Here is a 13,293-nt window from a genome sequence, read left to right on the forward strand (position 1 = left end):
AGCCACGTTAAATAGAGCAATTACATGGTGAAACCGAAGTGAGAGAAAGCCGAGCACTGAAAAATACACTCTTCACAGAGTTTCGAGGCAGAACTGCTGACCCAAATGCATTTAAATGCAACGGGGGTAGAGACTGAAAAAGAGAAACAGTGAGCAAAAGAGCAAAAGAGGGGGAGTCAGAGAAAATGGGTGAAAGATAAGTTGAGGGAGATAATAAAGCAGCAACCACAGAAAAGTCAGCTTTAGGCAGTATGATTAGTTTAAGTTCGAGATAGAACATACTGAGAATAGCAGAGCACGCTGCTGTATACCGCACCCAACTGTTCTGTAAGAATAACACTAATTAATAAAGGATAAGTCTTGTTTTACCTAAACACTTGCAAACAGCACGAGCGTTAATGCAGTTGCTTCTGAGGAACACGAAGCATATACTAGCAGGTATAGAATCGTATTTTTCGTGTCGCATTAGTGCAAGAAATGATTGCACTTTATCAAAACATGCTTTGATAATGTCAATCAAACTGCGGCTTTGTTCCAAATTTAGTGATTAAACACTGAAACGGAAAGCATGCATGGATATAAAAAATCCCTTTATTAGTGCTTATGATGTCGTTGATGTGAAATGCATGATGAAAATGAGCTACCGAGTGGTAGTTTGAGAACATTACAACGAAATAATTAATTGAAAAGTTAATGCATAAAACGAGTGAGGTTACATTTTGTGTGTGCTGACCACGAAGACGGTGTAATGTAAGAGTAAGTAGAATGGGTTAGTGACGATTATTCAAATTGACAAAGTTCAGTGAACCGTCTCAACAAAGGTGCCCTCAACCTTTATTTACAGTGACTTTTTTCCAGCGCGATCGCACTATTTAAAAATCTGCTTGGATAAAAAATGTAGCACAGCTAAAGAGGTGCAGATCAGTGATTTTTGGATTTTCCCATCTCTATGTTTTGTTGTCAGAGTGTGTGTCCACCCCTTAGGCCTCCCTGATTCTAGCTGTCAGAGGGAACGAGAGGCTAAACTTGGTGAAGCGGAGAATAGAGCAAGGCACATGTCAAATGTGAGGGGATCTTGAGTAAACAAAGTATAACACAGAGCAAAGCAAAATCGTCTCTCATCCTATCACCATCTTTCACGCTATTTCCCTCTGTCTCTTTGTCTCCTGCTTCCCTGTTTTCTACCTATCTGCCGCTCACTCTTGTCTTCTCTAACAAACCGCAATGCTTCGCCCTCCCATCAGTAACTGGTGCTGATGTCTAATCAGTCAATCAGCACTACAGTAAAGCCACATGTGCTATATGAAATTAACTGATAAAAGTAGTGGTTAGCAGTTTTTTAGAAAGTGAAGTATCTGCATGACAAATCTGTCAAATAACAGCGCTGTCCCACTTAAAATGACTTTGTGGCAGTCCTAATAGTCTGAGCCTTCTGAATTAACTTTACATGTGTAGAAAAGACAACACAAGCAGCTCTGTGTCCTACTCTGGGCCATAAGCCAAACCTTAACAAACCAGAGCATTAAGAAATTTAGCAAAAAAGCAAATGCAACTGAAACACAGAACTACTGTAGCCTACGGGTTGGTTTTAATAATTGCAATTGACAGGGACAAATTCCCCGCTCCCCTGTGTATGTCAGATGGGCTTATTCCCAAACTCCACAAATCCCCCAGTCCAAACACAACCATATGGTCTCCGAGTTGTTCATGACCAGCTGTGCTACAGTGTATCTGGCAGGGTTGCCATGTGCTATAGAAGAGCAGTGACTCGCCCATTCTAACTTAATAAATTCTTTGTAATGAAGCCAAAACATTTCTTTATGTCGGCTTTTGCCAAAATTGTGTGCAAAGAGAATGACTGAATATCAGGAATATAGGGAAGTAAAATTGTATGACGACTGTCACTTTACAGTAAGGTCAACGCTCTTTTTATGGGAAATTTGCATAGTTTCACTGGTTTAGCTTCTCTGGTTTCTGTGTACTTAGCAGAAATCTAATCATGATAGGTTAGTACTGTGATGAATTGCTAACCCAGTGCCTACTGCACTATAAACGTAGCAGCAGTGTTCAGCTTCAACTTATAAAAGACAAGAACACATGTTTTATGTTTTATATTATGACGTAACCAATCGTATATTTAATAAACATCATGTCTTATATTTCAAGAATATAGTTCTTTAAAAAATGTGCTTACAGTGCTTAATTTTAAAAGAGGCATTTGAATAAGCAGATTAAGTAGTCCATAAATTTCATTGTCAAGTACATATGTAAAAATGTTGCATTTATTACTACATTACCAATTTTACTGTTAATTGCTCTTTGAATGATTGTAACATCATTTTATTTGTTTGCATGCAACATATGGAATATAGCATGTTCTGTGTGGCATATCTGTGAGTCTAAAAAAGAATAAAATATCTTTAGTCCACTTGCTTTCAGCTTATGTCACATAAGTGTGTGGTTCCTTTCAGTAACAGCGACTTATTGTACATTTCAACAAGACTTGACAACAGTGAAAGAAAAATGGCTTCAAGACTATTTAAGGTCTTCCATTATTAGAAATTTGGACTCACCTGGTTTGGTGCGAGGAACTCGTGATTGTTTTCGTTCATGTACATGTTGTCACCATCAAACTGTAGTGCAGAGACACAGGGAGTGAGAGAGAGAGAGAGATGAGAAAACAGTGAGGCAGAGGCCAACAGATCACAAAAGGGATAAAAAAAAAAGAAATTCTGTCAGTCAGTGCCGATACAGAAAGAGTGTAACACTGCAGCCTAATGACTGCAATAGACCTCGATGCTCCAGTGAATGTCAGTAATTACAGTTCATTAGAGACTTGTATAATTAGGCCCTGTCAAAGCTTGTGTAACTCACACTCTTCCTCTTAGCTTGCCTACAGCCTGAGTGTGTGTTTGTAAGTGTTATGCACACCTAACTGCCATTATTCTCCGTGTGTCATGAAGCAACAAAGGCACAACAGAGTAATAATCGCAACTGCAGCCACCGATGTCTAGTTAGTTGACTACCCAGTTGGTTCAGTCAGTCAATCTTGCACATTCATATCTACTAAAGAAAAGGTTTTTTTCATTTTCTTTCCAATCGCTCTAGAATGAAACGGTCTGTTGGTTGGTCAGTGAGTCCACCACTTTTAAATAGTTTAACATGTATGGGACATATTTTCATAAAATAAAGTACAAATATCTAATATTCGGGGATTGTCCCTCTGGGGAGTTTTGCTCCACCACCATCATTAGATTATTTTTTTACTTAATGACATTGCCATCGTCAACTACTGCATGTATTTAATGCAAATTAACAAATGTTGATTTGTGTTAAATTAACATTTGCATTTAGTGCAACATCAGTCATCTATGTCTTTCTCAACATTAGCCTGCTAGTACTGCCATTATTAGTATATTGTTTTGCAAGCCTCTGAGGCTCTGTAGGTGCTGATTTGTAAGCATGAAAGGTTAATCAAAGGCAGCACTGATGGCAGTAAATAACCTTTGTAAGTCAGCTATTACGTAGTATTAATCAAGAAACTGATCTACTGTGCTAGAACGTCTGCTTGAACAAGTACAGGAGTTTCTAGTTTAAATGTTAACAAAGACAAGCATTAAAAAATATTTCTGTTAAGATCACTCTGTTAAGATGAGACAAGTTTTTCACATGGAATTACATTTAAAAAACAAAAAGATGTAGATACCATGAAATTACCAATTGTTTTTTAGCCCCACTTTGAAGCTTCAGCTTTAGCACTATGATCGCTGCCATCTATGTGCTTTTTAGAACCAGAATTCACTACGTCAGGACAAGAGACTCGAGTGCTACCCAAGCTGCATCATTAGAATATATGTGTGAGATGCACAGGTCTGCTAATTAATTGCAAGTCCATCCATCCATATTCTGCTTATCTAATTCAGACTGGCAGTTAGGCTGGAACCTACCCCAGCTGTCATGGGGCAAGAGGCAGCGTGCAACCTTGACAGGTCGCCAATCTACTGCACTGCTAAAACAGAGACACAAACAACCGTTTACACCTAAGTCCAATGTAGAATCACCAATGAATCTAACATCCGTGTCTTTGGACTGTGGGAGAACATGTAAACTTCACCTAGAAAGGCCCCAGCCGGCCAGGGGATTCAAACCCAGGACTTACTTGATAACAGGTGATAGTGTTAACCACCACACCCTTAATTCAAATTAATATAAATACAAAAAGAGAATGTGGAACAAAACTTATATAGTCTGTTTGCACAACTAACCACACTGTCGGAAAAATTCAGATCATTGCATTAAAAGCTGTCTAAAAGTCACCGACATCACAAACAAGGTCACCTACGTTCTCTGCCGTTAAACTTGTTATTTAACCAGTTTCACAGTTTCAGTCTGTGGGGACTGACCTGCTTTGGGAACCAGCCTCAAGTGGACATTTTAAGAAGTACACTTTTTGGCACTTCTGCATACTTGCAAGTTTTTCAGACCCACAAGTTGCTGATCGTCTTTGTTTATATTGCTTGTTATATTTGCAAATAAAAAAATCATAAATGTAAAGCAAAACATTATCAAATTTATCAAATTATGATATGACACCAGCCTGTCACGTAATACACTAATAACCAAAAACAACATGAAAAACATGACAAAAAACATCCCAAGCCAACATTTTTACCAACCCTGCCACCTATTTAGTGATACACACAAAGAGAACAGCCTTTAGCTTGTTCTGCACTTTGCTAGTTAAATCAGGACAGGACAGCCCAGCGATTTCATAGCTCAGAAATACCAAGCTAAAGAAGCCTAAAGGGGAGGCATAGGCTAGAGAAAAGGTGACAGTTTGAGGTTATGGAGAGGCGATGAGAACGACAAGGGTGTATCCTGGAGCTAATGGGGAAGGGGATAGCGATCTTGTGCAAGTAGGAGGCCAAGTAGGGAACATACTGTAGGTATTTGGGGGGGGGGTTAGAGAGATACATTTAAAAAAAAGCACAGGGAGCATGAATGACACTGACATAAAGGAGGAGAGGAGAAGGGCTGTAGCTGCAGTAGTGGCGACAGAAGCCTGTGGTTGTTCTGGCTGTACAGTGATTAACACTGGGGTCACAGCCAGAGGCCGCAGCTCGAAAGACACGGGCATATAAACATGCGCACACATTCACACACACGCACGCTCGCTCACACTCTCCCAGAGGCCTTCCCTCCCTCTCTGTCTGACACTATTTGGCACCAACCATTTATGAGAAAACAAAACACACCTCAAGACAGCTAGTAGTGGCCGAGATGAATTACTGTTGCTACTGTAAGGTCAAATAACGTGACTGGTTTGTGCCTACAGTGAGTCAGAGTGGGAGGGTGTTTCTCAAGCTCTGGCATGGTGACTGAAAATGGACCCGGGTCTTATTGTAGCAATTTTTCACCACATGCAAAGTGTTGCAGGGACCAATTTATGCAAATCACTTATTCTTTTTTATCAATTCTGGGATTTTTTTCCCTTAACATTCCAATATTTCCATTTAAGTTATACTCAGATTCAACTCCAGCACAGTTTTCATTAACATTTATTTCCATCTTCATACATAACACATTGAGGGCAGCAAACAAACCAAAGTACAAAGGCAATTCCTTGCAACATTATTCAATTCGAAGCCCCAGTTCCATTTCCATGTTATCATTCAGCCTCTGATGGAACTGTTACTTCTAGTGCAATAATTTCTGCCTGATAGCACTATTAGTTTGCAGAAGGAACAATCATTGTATTCTGCAATGAAAATACAATCACGTTCTTGCTCTTGGAGAATGATTTTACATGCTGTCCTACTCACATTGTGCTAGATGTCAAGGTGTCTTAGAATAGTTTATTTTCACAACTGCAAACCAGATCTCAATGAGCAAAACAGGGTAAGTGCAAAACAATTATATCAAATGTCAAAGGAGCAAACTGAGGTCTGCAACTGTGCTCTTGCTACACAATGGGAGGAGTCTCCAAGGGCAGAGCTGTTAAAATAATAAACACCATCTAAAATCAGAGGAAAAGGTAAAAATAATCATTTCCTGGTACTGTGAGGTTAACAACTGGTGAGTGTACTGTACACACAGTTTTTACAAACCTCGGTTGTCATGCTGTGCTGATTTTTATTTAATGCTCTCACTCTAATCTGGAGTACGTCAAAAGGAATGATTTTACCTTTTGTGAAACGAAATTACTCCCCTTTCTTGCCTAGACATAGATGAAACCACCAATACCATTCTCCTGTCTCGACACCAAATTGATGACAATAATTTAAAAAACAGGCAATTAGATTCACTTGGCTGAGGAACCAGCTCATCTGAGTAAAGACCTTTAAAAAAGGGTTAGAAAACCTACCAGTTAACACATTATCTCATTACATTTTATTTGTTTAGAAAGAAGTAAGGACAAGAAGTTTTAGCAGCAATTATTTTTTTAGATGAGACTGTGTCTGGTCTTTATGCTGCGCTAAGCTAACCAGCTGCACTTGCATACCTTTTCTTTTGTGTTATTAAAGGCCAAACTCAATTCTAATCTTTCTGAATGAGCTTCGTTCAGCCAAGCACCTAGCTGAAGTGTACTTGACCAAGACTCTGAAGGCCTAATTTGATGCTTATCTCTAACCACTGACCTCTGACTGCTAGCCTCCAAGACCTTTAACTGACCACTGAGATTAATTTCCTCATTTCAAACAGAGAGAAGACAGACAAGGGCTCTGACCTTAGAGTAGATGATGCTAAAAAACACGTAATTCATTATAATAAAGGCCTTTGGCAAACATTTAATCTACTAAAGTAATCAGGAAATAAGGGATGAAAATAAAGGAAAAATAAGTTGAAAAGTATACCAAATCTTGACTTTGTATAATCTGACTCTTAATTCGAAGATGTTTTCCCTAGAAGTCATAATGTGTGAACATAGAAGTAGCGGATATATGAGGAAAAAGGGAGGTTTGTAAGAGAACAGCATGCATGTCGTGTCTCTCTGTGTTTGCTTTCCTGTGGCTTCGAGGTCATTAATCATAGCGGTCAAATCTACAGCAAAACAATTGAGCAAAGGAAAACACAGACAGAGAGAGAGAGGTTGAAGGGAGGAGGAAAAACAGGGTGAAGGTGGGAGAGGTAGAAAGCTACAGGGAGACAGAAGAGGAGAAAATTTTTGAAAAAGATTGAGGCTTGAGAAAGAAAAGGGACAAGTTAGGCCTGTAGAACTGATGCAGCTGACACCAGTTTCTTGTTTGCATAGCAGAAATGCAAATAGAGAGTGAGGGAGAGAATGGGAGGGAGAAAATAAAGTGGGAGAGATGCTATAAATAACTTTGTGTTTGCGTAAAGCCAAACCAATGTCAGTTTGATGCAGGAAGTGCACCACAGTTGCAGAGGTTATAGAACAGTTGACTGAAACGCAGCACATCAGAAACTGAGTTTTGCAAAGCCTTCAAACATGGATTCACACCTTTAGTTTAATCTAGTTTCATCCATTCATTGAATAATATTTTTATATGGGATAAATGACATTTAGGATTTTTTTAAACTTTTAAATAACACTGGATTTGTTTTTTAATGGATAGTAGATACAGTAATCTTCTGTAAGGAATAAATCATATTTGCCTTTATTTGTTATGTTCGATGAAATGAATGCAAATGGATAATGAACTTTCACAGTATCAGTTCTCTGTCATATTTCAGGTTTATACATAGCAAGTAATTTTATATTTTATAGTAGATATATAAATCTGTATTAATGTACTTTAAATATTTCTGTTTTTTGTTTAGATAAGCATAGATTATATTGAGGATGGAAGTAAAACATCACGTTTTCATGTAGCACTGGGAAGCAGATGGAGGAGTATGAACTGAGATTATTCTAATTCATAGACAAGAATAAATATTTGTATTTTTCACCACAATCACTGTCCAAAAACAACTGCATTGTCATACCATTTGTACCCAACGGTTATGTCACAAACATTATTTTTAATGTTTACAGAACTTAAAAAAGGGTCAACAAGTTTTATGCTAAAATTCAACTAAATCAAATCAGTAATGAACAAATAAGAACTCGACAGAGCTCGACAGATATAGGGCTGATTTTAAGACCTATATTCATACCGATACTTGGTGATTTAAAAATGTGATACATAGGCTGATATTTATGTCCTTTATGTCAGAAACAGTTTTGCACCTCATTTGTCATGTGTGGTTATCTATTTATTCATTTACACTGTCCCAGACTCTGCTTTGATCAGGTGGTTGTTGTGTTTGTGGCGTTCCAAACACTTGTTGTCAATATGAAAGTTGTAGAGTGTTCCTCTAGGCAATATCAACACTTGTAACACAGATGAGGGGTGTTTCTCCTGTCTGTTCTTTACAGACATTTATTTTTCATTTATCAGGTGTTTAAAAAGCTGATACCAATAACTGGCAAATAGCTGACAGTGGGCAATAACACTGGGCTGCCAAAATACTGGTCGGACTATGCTGAAAAGCATTCGCCAGTGCTGAGTACTGCTTAGATATGAAAGCTCTCTTTAACCCAAAATTAAAATTTGTACAGCCTCAATATGTTGGACTCAGGGCTTTTTTTATCCATTTATTTAAATGGATTCCTTAAGTTCAATCGGTACATGGTCAACTCACTAAGCATTTTGAGATCAGTTTTATAGCAAATCCCAACTACTATTACTATATAACTACACAACGTTCTTTCCTACTGTCCTGCTAACCTGTATTGATCTCGATGGTTTTCTCATAAGGTTACTGTGAGCCCAGCCGTGCTTTCCTGTATGTACTGAGTACAAAATAACAACCCTTAAATGCAGCCAGAGATGTTTTAAATTCACAGAAAGATGAAACAGCAGAGATGTGGAGAAGAGGACTTTACCCTCCTCCCAATCTTTTTCAGGGTTACAGCATGAGCCTTCCTAGTTTTCCACACCAGCGTAACTAATCGCATGTCAGTCAATGTGCCGATGGAAAGAGGCAGCAGTCAAAATACCTGTGTCAGGACTGTGGTCATTAGAGCATTCAATGACTCACTGGCAGGCACATATACACGCAAACAGACACACAAACATTAACGCGCACACACACACACACACACACACACACACACACACACACACACACACACACACACACACACACACACACACACACACACACACACACACACAGACACACAGGCATACAGACATAACCAAAGTGCAGAAAATAAGTGGGATGGTGTGATATAAAGCAGTATTGCACTGCATGTGTTCACGTGTAGATATCTCTGCTGCTACATATATGGGCTTCTCTGGTTTGTATGTTCGCACACACATACGACATGAGCGTGGGTGCATTATGTTTTAAGAGCTGGATGTATGCATTCTGCATACTGGCCTTTGTGTTTGTGAACTGTCTCCTGTTCCATCACACACACATTGATCCCAGTGTGATAAAGATAACGAAGTTAGCCCTTTCATAATATTTATTTTCCCATAACAGACCTGCTCAGCCACGCCCAGTCATATAACTGCATGCAGATGAAATGTGGTCTTCATTACCTGAGAGCCTTAACACAGAAACTAGTGAGGAGAAACAGAATTGCCCTTCTTTCTCGACTGAAAGAGCACGAAATGAATTGAAGCAGCTGAGATTTTTTACATTACCATGACAAATACATTGAAGTGGGGAGGAGAGAGCCAAAGGGAGCGGCAGAGAGAGAGACATGATGGTAGACAGAAAAGGGCAGACCAGACAGAACAACCAAATTCTGCGAAGAAGAAAAAAAAAATCAGCTCAATTTGTGCTCGACTGTAAGCTGTGAGCTGAGAGGAGAAATAAAATAAGGCATTTAGCTGGGGATCATGTTAAACCATGCAAGTGAATGAGTCTCCTGAGGAGAGTGTTCCCTCTCTCTCTCTCTTATGATGGACTTAATTGCCTCTATCAGTGTTAAGATATAACATTTATCTCAGGTTTATTGCTCAGCTTTATGATCTTGTCCATCACGTTGAGGGGCTTCAAGAAGCATGCCACTTTTCAAATGACATCTTAAAATAATGCATAACTGATTAGAAAGCAACATGGGGGGGGGCATAATTTGTATCTGGAAGATGAGAACATTTTTCACGATGAGCAAATCTGGTATCTGTGCAGGACAGTGAAGCAGAATGTTTTTGATGGTTTGCTGGATGGATTACTCTTCTGTTTCTGGCTTTTTCAAAATGCATGGTTCACTGGACTAAAGGCACACACATCTCCCCCACCTCTGACCCCCGAAAGCTCTGGGTAGGTGTATGGTTTCAGATGGCCAGACAATCGTACCATTGTGCTCCTGTTAACACAATGAAAACAAAGCTAACACGTCGCTGACATTCAACAGCCCCCACTCTGCCTAACCTTGACTTACAACACAACAATATGGAAGATCAAGTGAAATATAGCAAATGAGATATCAAATCGCACTTAAATCATGCACAAATCAATTGTGTTGATTTTTGTCTCCACACGAGTATTTAACACAGAGTCAGAGCTTTGCATGATTTTAGAATGCCACATCGTTCGTATATTATTTCATTTCTTTCAGGTGTGGTTCTGATCACCTGAAACAGACAGCTACTCATCACATGAAGACTTGAAAACCACATCTGCTTGTTCCATTAAATCTATTAAATCCACTTGCATTATATCATAGTGTTTACCACACAATAGGAGCCTTTCAAGGGCAGTCCCGGAGGAAGCCAACAAAGGACCCTCTCTTTCAGGGACTAGTCAAGTAATTCAGAAAGAGCCAAACACAATTTTTTTGTGTGTGCATGGATCTTCTCCACCAGACCAACAAGCCACAATTCCACTAAGTCAAGAGAAAGGCTGTCAGAAAAGAGGAAGAGAGCAAAAAGATACCTGCTTTTACTCACAACTGCCTTATTTAAACATGGAGAAATGTTTGCCCATAAAATAGTGATCCTGTGTAGCAGAAAAAGCATAGACCTAGAAAGAAATGTTAGGCAGTGATTTTAATGTGGTCCATCTGTAGTAACCGGTGCTTTATTGTTACATTCATCTGAAAGGTAATGTTTTCAATAACCGTATCACGACACATTTCAAAGTAAATCCTAGATTTCTACAAAGCCTGTACATGAAAGATGTGATACTATTTACACTATTAGAATTTGGCAACTTAAAAATAGTTGAACGTGAATGTTTGACCTGTTGTGAATACCTTACATTTAAAAACTCTGATTTTATTAAATGTGGAACATCAAAACCGATGAAGACATAAATTAATGATCAACTAATCAATTAAAATTTACTGCTTGGTATACTGTGACAAAATATCAAATCTGCCTTTTTGTTAAGAAATAGAGATATTTTGATTGAAACCTACTTGCCCTTTTATACATCATGCACAAGCACATTTATTACTTTCTCAATTAAAATTCTGTTTATTGTCTTGCTTTATTCTGCACAGTGTAGCTGTTAAAGAATTTTAAAAAACAAAAAACAAAAAAACAATCCGGTGTGCCGGATCCCAGTAATTAAAAAAAAAAAAAAAACAGAACACACACAATATAGCACCATCGGGAGAAAAAAACACAACGTTTTTGTGCATTTGGGAACTCACCATGTATTTAAATCTAAATGCAGCATCCAGTACCATCTACTTCTGTCAATAGGGCTCAAAATAATTCACTGTTCTTTCATTCACTGCCATGCTGACTCCACATCCAGCCTCTGCCACTAGCATTTAGGCTGAATTTTCTATTACCAATCTAATTGCACATTCCACCCTGACAAGAGCTCATTAAACCTTAATTATACACATGTTGTTTTCTACAAACATCTCCATTTGGGTCTCTCTGCCTTGTAATTGTTCAGCAGGGACAACCAGTTGAGATTTCGCAGATTGAAAGTGAATAAGAGAGAGCGAGAAAGAGAGAGAGAGAGGTAAAAGGAATGAGAGAAAGAAGGAAAGGGAAGAAAAAATACCAAAGAGAGAGAAAGAGAGGAGTGTCTGGAAGTAGGTCATGCCTCTCCATAAACAAGGCATGGTTTCTAAAATAATATACCCATCCAGTGGAAGTAATGCCAAACAACTGAGTGAATGTGGAGCTCATGTAATATTTACAGAGCACTAATACATAGATGACAGGTCTTTTTCTCAGCACCCCCTCCCCTCCCCTTTCCAAAGCCAGAGGTTTCTTTTTTTCCCCCTTTTTCATCTACTTTTTTTCCTCTTGCCATTTGAATTTCAGAGAAAGCCAACTACATTGATATCTCTGGCATGGAGGCGGATTGGCGAGTGTTAAGATGTTGAGTTTCCCTTACTTTCTCCCTTCTTTTCTGCCTCTTGTATCGTTCGTAAGCCCCCTACCACCAACTCCGCTGCCACTCTCTACATCGTTCTCCCCACATTGGCTTCGGCTGTGATGTTTTCACACATTTGTTACATTTTCGTGGGGCAAAGTGGGCCTTAATCCTGACTCTTTGAGGCATGGGCGATGATATTACTGTGGAGAATCGGCCTTTTAAAGACTTCTTTAAACTCCAGCTGGTGCTCTAAGGTCACCAAGCACTTGTTCGACATTAAGCCCAGCGTGATGTTTGTAGACTAGACTAACTGGCTTTGTTGACTCCGGGCCGGGCTTTCTGGGCACCTTGCATTGCTACTGCAAGAGGAAAAAGCTATGAAGGAGTGGCACGTCTGCATGTCCCATGAGTTTGATAATTATTATTTTTGATATTGAGATTGATGGTAGCCTACCTGATTTGGCAAATACAGATGAAACAATTAACATGGATAATGAATTTAAAGCAATATTAAGCTTTGCAAAGTATTTCTGATACACAAAAAAATATACTTTAATGACGAGTGAACTAATTGAACTGCTGTCTCTGCAGACTGCCATACATTTAATAACATAATCTTACTTTTTTGGAAGAAATATATCTGTGAGGGGGGAAATCAAATATTTTGTATGACTATACATTATGTTCTGTTGCATTACACTTTACATGTTTTCTCAAATTTCCAAAGATTTCCGGCTTATCTTTTACCTATCTTTATTAGCTTTGGACAAGTGAAGGTGACATCATAGATCCTGAGAAGTCAATACTAGATCTAATTCCTAAATATTGTATTTGTGTTTAAATGTGCTCATATTAAATGATATTACCTAACTTTTCAGTCTCTGGTGGCATGAAATGAGAAGTCTCTCACAGACCACACAGTGTCACTGCCATTTAGCACCCAAAAAGCAATAAGTATCCACGCTGAGCCTCTCAGTCATCACCAGGGAT

General features: G+C 38.8%; 1 protein-coding gene across 3 annotated transcripts in view; it reads right to left on the bottom strand.

Moving 5' to 3' along the window:
- Positions 1-13,293, bottom strand: part of tox2 (TOX high mobility group box family member 2) — an 85,514-nt gene that overhangs the window by 38,750 nt on the left and 33,471 nt on the right. For all 3 annotated transcript variants that reach the window (XM_086293832.1, XM_086293829.1, XM_086293831.1), the window contains exon 3: positions 2,574-2,633. In XM_086293832.1, the coding sequence (XP_086149958.1) occupies positions 2,574-2,633 (60 nt within the window). The remainder of the gene's footprint in view (positions 1-2,573; positions 2,634-13,293) is intronic.

Source organism: Aulonocara sp. 'chitande type north' Nkhata Bay, linkage group LG5 (assembly GCF_057382095.1).
Source record: "Aulonocara sp. 'chitande type north' Nkhata Bay isolate Kocher_YH1m ecotype deep benthic linkage group LG5, A_spYH_male_GT1.1, whole genome shotgun sequence".
Lineage (NCBI taxonomy): Eukaryota > Metazoa > Chordata > Actinopteri > Cichliformes > Cichlidae > Aulonocara > Aulonocara sp. 'chitande type north' Nkhata Bay.